At 41.6% G+C, this 15,443-nt stretch overlaps 1 protein-coding gene across 1 annotated transcript in view; it reads left to right on the plus strand.

Annotated features, from left to right (window-relative positions):
• The window catches only part of LOC131709231 (macrophage mannose receptor 1-like), a 60,329-nt gene that overhangs the window by 42,706 nt on the left and 2,180 nt on the right, over nucleotides 1-15,443 (plus strand). The window contains exons 6-7 of the mRNA XM_059011375.1: nucleotides 3,580-3,664; nucleotides 8,617-8,746. Coding sequence (XP_058867358.1) covers nucleotides 3,580-3,664; nucleotides 8,617-8,746 — 215 coding nt within the window. The remainder of the gene's footprint in view (nucleotides 1-3,579; nucleotides 3,665-8,616; nucleotides 8,747-15,443) is intronic.

The following is a 15,443-nucleotide window of genomic DNA, read 5'->3' on the forward strand; positions in this document are numbered from 1 at the left end:
TGGGTGAGAAATTGGTCTAACTGGGGCTGTTTGTAAGTTCCTATACCTACCAGATGGTAAATAAGGCCTGAAGTTTGTATCTCCCAGGTATAGATATTTTAAGTGAGCACCCGTAGCAGACTTGACTGTTTGTTTTAAGTTGTTGAAAGATAAATTGGTGCTTGTGTTCCTGTCTGGGTTGGGTAGCGGGGTGAAGATGGCGAGGCTCCCCTGCAGAATGTTTTAAGAACCTGTTTTTATTTTAAAATGTCATTTATTTTGCAAGGTGAAATCCCATGCTGGCGCAGTCAGCTACTTCAGTCCTTCTGTATTTATACTTAGCGAGAGGTTAGTGGGGCTGGTAATTCTGCTACCCCTCCCTCCCTCGCTTTGTCACAGAAATACTGCGTTAATTTATTTTCACGTTTGAACCCCTGCGCCTTTTGGTTTGAAACCTCTCCAATCACATGAAAAGAATTTGTTATTTCCTCATCTTGGTTTGAGAAGTTTTCAAACTGTCAGGAAGCTTGTATCGCACTGATAAAGCAGTGACATTGGCGGGTATGGGATTTGTAGTTTTTTATGTGTGATTAACAGTGGGCATTGTTCACCAATAAACTACATTCCCAGAGTGCATTACGATTGAGCGATGCGAGTTTCAATCCGACTGTGTTTTGTTTGTTTCTTTTTTTTTGACTCACGAGCAATTTCGGATTTTCAACTGAGCTGCAGCAGAACAACGTTACTCTCTTTGAAGAACCCCAGAATCTCATTGGGCTTCATCGATGTACTCATGCATTTGAAATCGCAATTCAAACCCCTGAAATGTGTGCTTGCCTCCACTTGCTATAGATCTTCTGCGCTGACATGAAGTGACTCTAATTACTGTGGATTTAAGTACATCTGTTATACAGTTAATACAGTTCAAAAGAAACAATATTATAATATTGTGTCGTGCACGTATCTGAAAGCGGGTGGGATTTGACAGTGCTGAACAATGTCACAGAGCCCTCGTCTTGCTCTGGTGCAAACGTGTATTAATGCATGGGGTTCTTTATATATTTACTGTAGTTAAAACAAGCGCTTCCTCCCTGTGTTAATGGCCATTGGGAATTTGAATAACAAGCTGTGATTAATACGCTGGTGTCCAAATCCATCCATTTCAAAGAAGGCTTTGAATATTGTTTCTTGTATTAGCCTCCTGCTGTTTTGAATACCATGTGTGTGTGTGTGTGTGTGTGTGTGTGTGTGTGTGTGTGTGTGTGTGTGTGTACTGATCTGAGGTCAGGGTAGCAGTGTATAAGAACTTCTCAGATATACTGTATATATATATATATATATATATATATATATATATATATATATATATATATATATATATATATATATATATACAGTGCCTTGCAAAAGTATTCAGACCCCTGACCAATTCTCTCATATTACTGAATTACAAATGGTACTTTGAAATTTCGTTCTGTTTGATATTTTATTTTAAAACACTGAAACTCAAACTCAATTATTGTAAGGTGACATTGGTTTTATGTTGGGAAATATTTTTAAGAAAAAAAAAATATGTAACCTCTCCATCCTGAGGATCCTGAGGAGGTCTGCCCCAGGGAGAGACGAGATCCACCCCATGATGAAGAAAGCCTTCCACATGGTTTTTACCATTTTAATGCTTGTGTTAGTTTCCTATTCCCCAATCGTAGCCATATTCCCATTTAAAGCATATTTCAATGAGACTACATTTCTATGTTATATCATGCCAGCATGCTATTGCTTTTTTATCCCCAAGAGCTTCATACAGCCTTTGCTGTACCTGTCTAATGTGGATACATTGTCTTGTGTGCAGTTTCCATGCAATGGAGGGTGCTGTGTAGCACTGAGCCCCACTGCATGAAGTCAACAGAAAACACGTTCCATTGGAGAGCAAGTAGCTACTAATGACATTTCAAACCAGACACAAGCACCTCCGTCAGGCAATACAGACATCTCAATGAAACTCGTTGTTTAAGAATCAGCCCTCAGACCAGCTCAGAGCGATTGCAAACATCATTACCAGTTTGAAATGTCATGTCAGGCTCGTTGCTCTAGAAGGGATTTTTTAACTGTGTGATTCTGCTCTTTATTGGCTTCAGGTTGTTTTTAGTGTGTAAAAGTCGCTTGCCTCTCCATTGTAAATAGATCCTCTTCATCCTGTCAGGTGGGTGAGACTCCAAATCAAAGCTTCACCACATTCTAGTGTATACAATGCATGTTTTACTTAGTAGAAGAAGCCATTGAGAATGACAAATCCGATTATTCTAGGGTGAAAATACTAGGATGTTTTCAAATAACCTTTAGCACAATATACAATTTTAAATACTCATGCTTGATTTTGCTTTGTTGAAAATGTCTATTACATGCTACGCATATTGTACTTAGAATAAAAAGCCGTTAAGAATTACACTAAAATATAATAAGCATAGGCTTTTTTATTATGTTTTAGCAAAATATAAGATTTTAAAAACGCATTGTTGAATTATATTGTTGAATATGTTAATATGAACTGTAAAGTAGAAATATAATCAGGAATATAAATATAATATATAATTGTGCTTCGTAAGATTAATTACAAATGTACTTGAAATCGCAAATAAAACCTCTGAAATGTGTGCTTGCCCATTGACACGTTGAGTACATTGAAACTGTGCATAGTAACGCTGTAATGATGTGTAAGTACTCATGTATTTACTACATGCCTGCTATATAAATCCACAGTAATTAGAGACGCGTCATGTAAAGTATCACGCTGATTGCTTGCAGAATGAGCTGTCTACGTCACCGGCAGTTTCACACAGGTGGGGTCACTGAACTGTCGTTGCCACACCTCATTAAGTCTCGCTCTTTATCAAAACTGCACACAGGTTCTTTGAATAGGGCAATAGAGGAAGCTGGGGTATAATTAGTGAAAAAGACACCCAGTCAGGATAAAAAGTCTTCAGAAGGCAGGAGGGTCAATCCAGATAGGACAGTAAAGATTATTATAACAGCTGATTACTGCAAGCAACTGGGGCAGCTTCTCAATACAGCAATTTCAACAGTGTGCTGTCCTGGATAGTGATAATACAAAAATATAAGCAAGTGATCTTCTAGAAGTGAAATGATAATAATAATAATAATAATAATAATAATAATAATAATAATAATAATAATAATAATAATAATAATAATAATAATAATAATAATAATAATAATAATAATAACCGAATCTAAATATGAATCATGCATTCCAGTATCAGCATCCATTACATTATGAATACCAGCGCAGGCACACACAGGGTCCTCATCATGGTGTTATAAGTGCACAGTAAGGGAATGATTGTAGTCAAATGCAATCCGAGATGTATATAGGAGGCTAGGTTTGAATAATAAAATAAAAGACAAAATCTCAGCATTTATCGTGTTTAAAATGCGGTGTGTGACAGACAGTGCTGAATAGCTAAAAGAAATATGTGTGAATTATAGTAATACTTAACATATACTAGACACTGTACTTTACAGAACACTCATTCTATCTAGTTAGTGTTGCTGTGTACCCGGAGCTTTCGATATCTCCAGAATCCTCTCATGTAATTGGGTTCGTTGTGTTTGTGTTTATTGAAGAGGCCGCTGCTGTAGGAGAGCAGGATCGGGAGATTGGCGGGTAGGATAGTAGGGAGTACATTTACAAGAGGGATCCCAATTAACTGGGAATAAACTCATCATTTTGTGTCGTTGGCAATGTTACCTGAAAGCAGCGTAAATGTTATTTCATAACATTAGTTACGAACGTTCCCGTAAGGTTACAAAATCCTTTCAAAAAAATGTTCTTTAAACATTACTTCATGTTATCCTGACTTTCGAATAACATTCTCCTAACGTTCTGGGTACATCATTGTGTTAGCTGGGTTACTATCAAATCTATTACTGACACCTTGTGGTCATGTTACGCAACTGCACGTCATTACATTTACTTAACATTCAATTTCTGCAGGTGTGTCACGTGATACTAGTTTTGTATACTCTTAGTAAATTAATGGTTTAACCAAAAATATATGTTTTAAAACAAACAGTATTTATTTACTTTAACAACATAGAACAGCATAAACATGCATGGGCAAATGTGATCGTGTAGCAGGTCTTTATATACATATAGCTAGATCTATATTAATAATTTGACTGCGCCACCTTGTGTTTATTGAGGACAAGGACGTCGAGTGGTTGGTTCCGCACAAACTCTTTCATCCAGGAGAAACCAAGCAACCATACACCAAAAATAATCTTATTAGTTTTTATTAGTAATAATTATTTTAACAATCTCAAGCACATTAACAGTAATGTAAACCATATGACAATGCCACCTTCAGTCTAACAATTGTGTAGTAGATACATATAGGGATGATACAATAAAACAAACTCTAAATCTATCAGTTTCTTGTAGTGAATAATTAAACTAATTACCTCAGATTATATTATTGCAGTTTATGTCAATTACTTGGATCTATCAGTTTCTTATAGTAAAGTTAATTAATTACGTGTTCTTTTTGTGATACATACAAAGTAGACAACAACGTCAGCAGTTGAATGGTCTCGTTACAAACTACATTACATTTATAAAGTACACGGTACCAATTCCACCCAATCTATTTAAAATGAATATATAAAACAGCTGCGTGCACGCCAGAATAAAATAAAATATAACAAATAAACACAGAGGACTCCTTGCTGCAGGAGCGGGACAGCTATCAAATAAACCACACAACGTTAACAATAAACTAAGAGGCTCCCTGACCGGGGAACCCCAGCACGCTGCACCCCGTGTTTGAAATGATCCCCTCCCGGTCAGACACAGCCTTCCTGGTGTGCGACACGAAGTTATAAAGTCTCTCCGCGTTCCAGCTCCAGTCTGCAGCGCGGAATCTCCTTCACAAGTCCGGCTCTCCCTCTCACAATATTCCTCCGCATTTATAAAGGCAGGAGATGATTGGCAGGGCGGGGAGATCAAGCAGCGAGCCGCTGGCAAGCAGAGCCGTGGAACGGGAGACGCGGTTGCTAAGCAACAGGGGGGGGGGGGGGGGGGATTGGGCACACAGTCCTTCAGCCAATCGGAGTTTCGCTCGTATAGTTCCATAGATGAAAGAGAGAAAGTAGTTTAGGGGGGTCCAGTGAAGCAAATCCATCAAACCACACTCGAGATGAGAAATAATAATAAAGAGCTGAACAACAAAACACACATTTATATAAATAAATCAATAACAAGTGACACTAAAACAGGAGGAGTGGCAAACACTGTTGCAGCAGCAAAGGTCCTTCAAAATGATCTCGACAGCATTCAGAACTGGGCAGACACATGGCAAATGACATTTAATAGAGGAAAGTGGAAGGTGCTGCACGCAGGCAATACATTTCTCCCCCCTTCCTTTCTATATTGGTTAATTGTGGGCTCTAGTTTTTTATTTAACATTGCTGAGTCCCTTGTCCCTGTGGATTGCAACCACAATGTAGAAACATCTAGAGAATGGATGGGAATGGGCAATAAACATCACTGCTGTTTCTCTTAAAGCATGTTTATTTATTTCTAATACTGGACCCTGTCTTAATACTGTATCACATTCTGAATATGAATATAGCTGAGTAATTAATTGTAGGTAATACTTAGAATACCAGATACACATTTAGCATTAAAAAGCAATCCATGTGATTTCTTTACCAGTCGTTCATTATTTTGTGTATCAGCCTCCACACAAAGCCGAGCGCAGTGCGGTATACTGTAATGATGCTGCAGTCAGTCTGCCCGGACTGCACCTGAACCATCTTAAAAACACGAAGCCTCCAATAAGCTCATTTGTAAAAGTTAGTAAAGAATGGCGCTATATAATCTAAGGAAGCTGAATGTGAACTCCTAGCTGGAGCAACGAGAGAGGGAGAGAGGGGGCGGGGCAGAGAAGGAGGCGGAGACGCTGCTAGGCAACCGGCTCCTGAACATTCCACTCCGCTGAGCAGAGACCGTTAGGATTTAAAAATGCCAAAGTTCCGAGCGCCGTTAGTATGGGCTGCCAGAAATGAGGAGAAAATAAATACAGCTTTTTATAAATGTGTGCATTCAGATATCATTTAGAAATCTAGTTACAACATTTAACAGTTAGCTAAATATTTAAATACATCTTAAATCTCTTAGGTAGATTGAACATTTAGCTAAATATTTAAATGGCCGCTAAATCTAGAGTTTGTATGCAAATGAGCTCCGCCCGCTTTGAGCTTTCTTGCGATTTGATTGGCTTTTGTAATGTTGAAATATGCATATCTACCAATTAGCAACACATAAGTGTGTGTGTGTGTCAGTACCTGTGTGTGTGTGTGTGTGTGTGTGTGTGTGTGTGTGTTCAGCCTTGTTGACCCCTGTGTGTGTGTGTGTGTGTGTATGTGTTCGTGTTCGTTCAGCCTTGTTGACCCCTGTGTGTGTGTGTGTGTGTGTATGTGTTCATTCAGCCTTGTTGATCCCTGTGTGTGTGTGTGTGTGTGTTCAGCCTTGTTGACCCCTGTGTGTGTGTGTGTGTGTGTGTGTGTGTTCAGCCTTGTTGAACCCTGTGTGTGTGTGTTCAGCCTTGTTGACCCCTGTGTGTGTGTTCAGCCTTGTTTATCCCTGTGTGTGTGTGTGTGTTCAGCCTTGTTGATCCCTGTGTGTGTGTGTGTGTGTGTGTTCAGCCTTGTTGACCCCTGTGTGTGTGTGTTCTGCCTTGTTGACCCCTGTGTGTGTGTGTGTGTGTGTGTGTGTGTGTGTTCAGCCTTGTTGACCCCTGTGTGTGTGTGTGTGTGTGTTCAGCCTTGTTGATCCCTGTGTGTGTGTGTGTGTGTGTTCAGCCTTGTTGATCCCTGTGTGTGTGTGTGTTCAGCCTTGTTGAACCCTGTGTGTGTGTGTGTTCAGCCTTGTTGATCCCTGTGTGTGTGTGTGTGTGTTCAGCCTTGTTGATCCCTGTGTGTGTGTGTGTGTGTGTGTGTGTGTGTTCAGCCTTGTTGACCCCTGTGTGTGTGTGTTCAGCCTTGTTGACCCCTGTGTGTGTGTGTGTGTGTGTGTTCTGCCTTGTTGACCCCTGTGTGTGTCTGTGTGTGTGTGTGTGTGTTCAGCCTTGTTGACCCCTGTGTGTGTGTGTGTGTGTGTTCAGCCTTGTTTATCCCTGTGTGTGTGTGTGTGTTCAGCCTTGTTGATCCCTGTGTGTGTGTGTGTGTGTGTGTTCAGCCTTGTTGATCCCTGTGTGTGTGTGTTCAGCCTTGTTGATCCCTGTGTGTGTGTGTGTGTGTGTGTGTGTGTGTTCAGCCTTGTTGATCCCTGTGTGTGTGTGTGTGTGTGTTTAGCCTTGTTGATCCCTGTGTGTGTGTGTGTGTTCAGCCTTGTTGATCCCTGTGTGTGTGTGTGTGTGTGTGTTCAGCCTTGTTGACCCCTGTGTGTGTGTGTGTGTTCAGCCTTGTTGATCCCTGTGTGTGTGTGTTCAGCCTTGTTGACCCCTGTGTGTGTGTGTGTGTGTGTGTTCAGTCTTGTTGACCCCTGTGTGTGTGTGTGTGTGTGTGTGTGTGTTCAGCCTTGTTGACCCCTGTGTGTGTGTGTGTGTATGTGTGTGTTCAGCCTTGTTGATCCCTGTGTGTGTGTGTGTGTGTGTTCAGCCTTGTTGATCCCTGTGTGTGTGTGTTCAGCCTTGTTGTTCCGTGTGTGTGTGTGTGTGTGTTCAGCCTTGTTGACCCCTGTGTGTGTGTGTGTGTGTGTTCAGCCTTGTTGATCCCTGTGTGTGTGTGTGTGTGTCTGTTCAGCCTTGTTGACCCCTGTGTGTGTGTGTGTGTGTGTGTGCGTTCAGCCTTGTTGATCCCTGTGTGTGTGTGTTCAGCCTTGTTGATCCCTGTGTGTGTGTGTGTGTGTGTGTTCAGCCTTGTTGATCCCTGTGTGTGTGTGTTCAGCCTTGTTGATCCCTGTGTGTGTGTGTGTGTGTGTGTGTGTGTGTGTTCAGCCTTGTTGATCCCTGTGTGTGTGTGTTCAGCCTTGTTGATCCCTGTGTGTGTGTGTGTGTGTGTGTGTGTGTGTGTGTGTGTTCAGCCTTGTTGACCCCTGTGTGTGTGTGTGTGTGTGTGTGTGTGTGTGTGTGTTCAGCCTTGTTGATCCCTGTGTGTGTGTTCAGCCTTGTTGACCCCTGTGTGTGTGTGTGTGTGTGTGTGTGTTCAGCCTTGTTGATCCCTGTGTGTGTGTGTGTTCAGCCTTGTTGACCCCTGTGTATGTGTGTGTTCAGCCTTGTTGATCCCTGTGTGTGTGTGTGTGTGTGTTCAGCCTTGTTGACCCCTGTGTGTGTGTGTGTGTGTGTGTTCAGTCTTGTTGACCCCTGTGTGTGTGTGTGTGTGTGTTCAGCCTTGTTGACCCCTGTGTGTGTGTGTGTGTGTGTGTGTGTGTGTGTGTGTGTTCAGCCTTGTTGACCCCTGTGTGTGTGTGTGTGTGTGTGTGTTCAGTCTTGTTGACCCCTGTGTGTGTGTGTGTGTGTGTTCAGCCTTGTTGACCCCTGTGTGTGTGTGTGTGTGTGTGTGTGTGTGTGTGTGTGTTCAGCCTTGTTGACCCCTGTGTGTGTCTCTGTGTTTCAGGTACCGGTGTTGGAAGCTGGGGGAGGATATCGATCTGATCTTTCGCTGTGAACACGATGGTGTGATGACCGGAGCCAACGGGGAAGTGTCCTTCATCAACGTCAAGACCCTCAACGAGTGGGACTCCAGGGTAGGGACCCCTTTCAATACCTTTAATCACAGCTTCAACACGAGGAAACCCCACACCACTGATACAGGGGAACCCCAGAGAGAGACCGCTTTCAATACCTTTAATCACAGCTTCAACCAGAGGAAACCCCACACCACTGATACAGGGGAACCCCAGAGAGAGACCGCTTTCAATACCTTTAATCACAGCTTCAACCCGAGGAAACCCCACACCACTGATACAGGGGAACCCCAGAGAGAGAGACCGCTTTCAATACCTTTAATCACAGCTTCAACCAGAGGAAACCCCACACCACTGATACAGGGGAACCCCAGAGAGAGAGACCGCTTTCAATACCTTTAATCACAGCTTCAACCTGAGGAAATGTGGGGAAGCTATAAAAAAGGCCAACGAGATGCTCGGATATATTGTGAGAAGTGTCGAATTTAAATCAAGGGAAGTAATGTGCAAAGAAGAGCAACCAGAATTATCCCGGGTTTAAAAGGCATGTCGTATGCAGACAGGCTCAAAGAATTGAATCTGTTCAGTCTTGAACAAAGAAGACTACGCGGCGATCTGATTCAAACATTCAAAATCCTAAAAGGTATTGACAATGTTGACCCAGGGGACTTTTTCAACCTGAAAAAAGAAACAAGGACCAGGGGTCACAAATGGAGATTAGATAAAGGGGCATTCAGAACAGAAAATAGGAGACACTTTTTTACACAGAGAATTGTGAGGGTTTGGAACCAACTCCCCAGTAATGTTGTTGAAGCTGACACCCTGGGATCCTTCAAGAAGCTGCTTGATGAGATTCTGGGATCAATAAGCTACTAACAACCAAACGAGCAAGATGGGCTGAATGGGGAAACCTCTCATTTGGAAACTCTTATGTTCTGCCTCTGTTATGCTAAAGTTATTTAAAATTGGATAGGAACAGGTCGACATGTGGGGCATGTTGTCCGTGTCCTCCTTTGTAAAAACCTGTGAAAAGTAATCATTTAATATACTCGCTATTTTTTTTTCTTCGTCTGTGATTTTGCCGTTTGTGTCTCTTAGACATTTAACCTCCTCTCTTGCTGTTATAATATTGGAAAAACGTTTTGGAATTGGTTTTAGCCCCCTTAGCAATGTTCATTTCTGTCTCTCTCTTGGCGTTTCTAACTTCCTTTTTGACTTGTGTTTGCAGTTCCAAACAGGAGGAGTGGCAAACACTGTAGCAGCAGCAAAGGTCATTCAAAATGATCTCGACAGCATTCAGAACTGATCAGACACATGGCAAATGACATTTAATAGAGGAAAGTGGAAGGTGCTGCACGCAGGCAATACATTTCTCCCCCCTTCCTTTCTATATTGGTTAATTGTGGGCTCTAGTTTTTTATTTAACATCGCTGAGTCCCTTGTCCCTGTGGATTGCAACCACAATGTAGAAACATCTAGAGAATGGATGGGAATGGTCAATAAACATCACTGCTGTTTCTCTTAAAGCGTGTTTATTTATTTCTAATACTGGACCCTGTCTTAATACTGTATCACATTCTGAATATGAATATAGCTGAGTTATTAATTGTAGATAATACTTAGAATAACAGATACACATTTACCATTAAAAAGCAATCCATGTGATTTCTTTACCAGTCGTTCATTATTTTGTGTATCAGCCTCCACACAAAGCCGAGCGCAGTGCGGTATACTGTAATGATGCTCCAGTCAGTCTGCCCGGACTGCGCCTGAACCATCTTAAAAACACGAAGCCTCCAATAAGCTCATTTGTAAAAGTTAGTAAAGAATGGCGCTATATAATCTAAGGAAGCTGAATGTGAACTCCTAGCTGGAGCAACGAGAGAGGGAGAGAGGGGGCGGGGCAGAGAAGGAGGCGGAGACGCTGCTAGGCAACCGGCTCCTGAACATTCCACTCCGCTGAGCAGAGACCGTTAGGATTTAAAAATGCCAAAGTTCCGAGCGCCGTTAGTATGGGCTGCCAGAAATGAGGAGAAAATAAATACAGCTTTTTATAAATGTGTGCATTCAGATATCATTTAGAAATCTAGTTACAACATTTAACAGTTAGCTAAATATTTAAATAAATCTTAAATCTCTCTTAACTAGATTTAACATTTTGCTAAATATTTAACTGGCCGCTAAATCTGAATATTTAACAATTAACATAACATAATTGTACCTGTGTGTGTCTCAGTGTTTGTGTGTGTGTCTCTGTGTGTGTCTCAGTGTGTTTGTGTCTCAGTGTATGTGTGTGTGTTTGTGTCTCAGTGCGTGAGTGTGTGTGTCTCAGTGTGTGTCTCTCAGTGTATGTGTGTGTCTCTCAGTGTGTGTGTGTGTGTCTCAGTGTGTGTGTTTGTCTCAGTGTGTTTGTCTCAGTGTGTGTGTTTGTCTCAGTGTGTGTGTGTGTCTCAGTGTGTTTGTCTCAGTGTGTGTCTCAGTCTGTGTCTCAGTGTGTGTGTTTGTCTCAGTGTGTGTGTGTGTCTCAGTGTGTGTGTGTCTCAGTCTGTGTCTCAGTGTGTGTGTCTCAGTGTGTGTGTGTCTCAGTGTATGTGTGTGTGTCTCAGTGTGTTTGTCTCAGTGTGTGTCTCAGTCTGTGTCTCAGTGTGTGTGTTTGTCTCAGTGTGTGTGTGTGTCTCAGTGTGTGTGTGTCTCAGTCTGTGTCTCAGTGTGTGTTTGTCTCAGTGTGTGTGTCTCTCAGTGTGTGTGTGTGTCTCAGTGTGTTTGTCTCAGTGTGTGTGTTTGTCTCAGTTTCTGTGTGTCTCAGTGTGTTTGTGTCTCAGTGTGTGTGTGTGTGTCTCAGTGTCTTTGTCTCTCAGTGCGTGAGTGTGTGTGTCTCTTAGTGTGTGTGTGTGTGTGTCCCTGTGTGTGTGTCTCAGTGTGTGTCTCAGTGTGTGTGTGTGTCTCAGTGCGTGAGTGTGTGTGTCTCTGTGTGTGTGTGTGTGAGTCTCACTGTGTGTCACAGTGTGTGTGTGTGTGTCTCAGTGTGTGTGTCTCAGTGTATCTGTGTGTCTCTCAGTGTGTGTGTGTGTCTCAGTGTGTGTGTGTGTGTGTCTCACTGTGTGAGTGTTTCAGTGTGTGTGTGTCTGTGTCTCAGTGTGTGTGTGTCTCACTGTGTGAGTGTCTGTGTGTGTGTCTCGGTGTGTGTGTGTGTGTGTCTGTGTGTGTGACTGACACACACACACGCGCACAAGGATCACAGAGCAGTTTGGTGCCAAACCAATTATTTTTATTTAAGAACAATAATAAACAAAAAGCTAATTGAACAAAATATCAAACAATTTGAGGAAAGAAAGTGGAAACCAAAAATAACTATTTATAGTCACCTAATCACAGGTACTGACTCCAATAACTGAGTCCAACCACAGAGCTGCAAAACTGCCCTCTGATCTGCACAAAAAGACGATCCTGACTGAACAAAACTAACAGCCTTTATACCCTTCCAGACCTCCCCCTCCCCCAGAATAAACCATTCTGCAGGTGGGTATATAGAAACAAACCAGCAAGCAGTTATCAAGAATAAATAAAGTATTCAAAAAGAAACAAATCAATGAATATATATAAACATTAATCTAACACGTGCATTAAAACTATGCTTTAAAACAAGCAGAGGGAAACGTACTGAAAATCAGCTGTCCCCCCTTTCAATATCTTCTACAGGTACTGCCCTGACTACAGGAAGTCAGTACTCAGGGAAGTCAATAAAAGCTTCCCTCACCAACATGGCTGCTTCCCCACTTCCTGTCAAGATGGAGGACCTCACCACCACACCCAACTCAGGTTACCTGAACCATTGCATATCAGTTTATCTCAACAATAGTACTGCAATACATTGTTCTGGAAGTGTGCTCCTTTCCAAACCAGCTCTCTAAACCGTACTCTTCATTAACCTTTCTTTTGTTGTTCAGGACACTCCCAACCACAGGCCTCCAGTCCCCGTACAACAGGGAAGTGAATTTTGTTTTTATTATTTTCCTTACTAGACACAAGGATCAGCAACACCATACAAAAACAGATTAAAAACATTTGCAGTAAATGTCCAGATACATACTGAGACAATGTGAGGGTCTCCTCCCTCACACTCCTCCTCCTCCTCATCATCATCCTTATCTTCCTCATCAGGTCAATCAGGCTTGGCTGTTTCCAGACTTGACCCTTGACCGTTGTGACTTGAGACTTGACATAAATATATATATTAGAACAAACAGTTCTAGTAAATGTCCACACGGTGGCAGCATTGTATAAGGAATAAGACCATAAGAAAGTTTACCAACGAGAGGAGGCCCCATTCAGCCCATCTTGCTCGTTTGGTTTTTAGTAGCTTAATGATCCCAGAATCTCATCAAGCAGCTTCTTGAAGGATCCCAGGGTGTCAGCTTCAACAACATTACTGGGGAGTTGGTTCCAGACCCTCACAATTCTCTGTGTAAAAAAGTGCCTACTATTTTCTGTTCTGAATGCCCCTTTATCTAATCTCCATTTATGACCCCTGGTCCTTTTTTCTTTTTTCAAGTCAAAGAAGTCCCCCGGGTTGACATTGTCTATCCCTTTTAGGATTTTGAATGTTTGAATCAGATCGCCGCGTAGTCTTCTTTGTTCAAGACTGAACAGATTCAATTCTTTGAGCCTGTCTGCATACGACATGCCTTTTAAACACGGGATAATTCTGGTTGCTCTTCTTTGCACTCTTTCTAGAGCAGCAATATCCTTTTTGTAACGAGGTGACCAGAACTGAACACAATATTATAGGTGAGGTCTTACTAATGCATTGTAAAGTTTTAACATTACTTCCCTTGATTTAAATTCAACACTTCTCACAATATATCCGAGCATCTTGTTGGCCTTTTATGTAGCTTCCCCACATTGTCTAGATGAAAACATTTCTGAGTCAACATAAACTCCTAGGTCTTTTTCATAGATTCCTTCTTCAATTTCAGTATCTCCCATATGATATTTATAATGCACATTTTTATTGCCTGCGTGCAGTACTTTACACTTTCCTCTATTAAATGTCATTTGCCATGTGTCTGTCCAGTTCTGAATTCTGTCTAGATCATTTTGAATGACCTTTGCTGCTTTGCTGTCTGCCACTCCTCCTATTTTTGTGTCGTCTGCAAATTTAACGAGTTTGCTTACTATACCAGAATCCAAGTCATTAATGTAGATTAGGAATAGCAGAGGACCTAATACTGATCCCTGTGGTACACCACTGGTTACCTCGCTCCATTTTGAGGTTTCTCCTCTAATCAGTACTTTCTGTTTTCTACATGTTAACCACTCTAATCCATGTGCATGCATTTCCTTGAATCCCTACTGCGTTCAGTTTGAGCATTAATCTTTTATGCGGGACTTTGTCAAAAGCTTTCTGGAAATCTAAATAAACCATGTCTATCCATTGTCGATGTTGCATCCTCACAAAAGTCAAGCAGGTTAGTTAGACACGATCTCCCTTTCCTAAAACCATGCTGGCTGTCTCCCAGGATATTGTTACCATATAGGTAATTTTCCAATTTGGATCCATAAGTTTACATATAATAGAAGTCAGGCTTATTGGTCTATAGTTACCTGCTTCGGTTTTGTCTCCCTTTTTGTGGTTCGGTATTACGTTTGCTATTTTCCAGTCTGTCGGTACAACCCCTGTGTCAAGAGACTGTTGCATGATCTTGGTTAGCGGTTTGTAAATAACTTCTTTCATTTCTTTGAGTACTATTGGGAGGATCTCATCCGGCCCAGGGGATTTGTTTATTTTAAGAGCTCCTAGTCCCTTTAACACTTCTACCTCTGTTATGCTAAAGTTTTTTTAAATTGGATAGGATCAGGTCGACATGTGGGGCATGTTGTCCGAGTCCTTCGCAGTAAAAACCTGTGAAAAGTAATCATTTAATATACTCGCTATTTTATTTTCTTCGTCTGTGATTTTGCCGTTTGTGTCTCTTAGACATTTAACCTCCTCTCTTGCTGTTATAATATTGGAAAAACGTTTTGGAATTGGTTTTAGCCCCCTTAGCAATGTTCATTTCTGTCTCTCTCTTGGCCTTTCTAACTTCTTTTTTGACTTGTGTTTGCAGTTCCAAACAGGAGGAGTGGCAAACACTGTTGCAGCAGCAAAGGTCATTCAAAATGATCTCGAGAGCATTCAGAACTGGGCAGACACATGGCAAATGACATTTAATAGAGGAAAGTGGAAGGTGCTGCACGCAGGCAATACATTTCTCACCCCTTCCTTTCTATATTGATTAATTGTGGGCTCTAGTTTTTTATTTAACATCGCTGAGTCCCTTGACCCTGTGGATTGCAACCACAATGTAGAAACATATAGAGAATGGATGGGAATGGTCAATAAACATCACTGCTGTTTCTCTTAAAGCGTGTTTATTTATTTCTAATACTGGACCCTGTCTTAATACTGTATCACATTCTGAATATGAATATAGCTGAGTTTTTAATTGTAGGTAATACTTAGAATACCAGATACACATTTAGCATTAAAAAGCAATCCATGTGATTTCTTTACCAGTCGTTCATTATTTTGTGTATCAGCCTCCACACAAAGCCGAGCGCAGTGCGGTATACTGTAATGATGCTGCAGTCAGTCTGCCCGGACTGCACCTGAACCATCTTAAAAACACGAAGCCTCCAATAAGCTCATTTGTAAAAGTTAGTAAAGAATGGCGCTATATAATCTAAGGAAGCTGAATGTGAACTCCTAGCTGGAGCA

Source organism: Acipenser ruthenus, chromosome 42 (assembly GCF_902713425.1).
Source record: "Acipenser ruthenus chromosome 42, fAciRut3.2 maternal haplotype, whole genome shotgun sequence".
Classification (NCBI taxonomy): Eukaryota; Metazoa; Chordata; class Actinopteri; order Acipenseriformes; family Acipenseridae; genus Acipenser; species Acipenser ruthenus.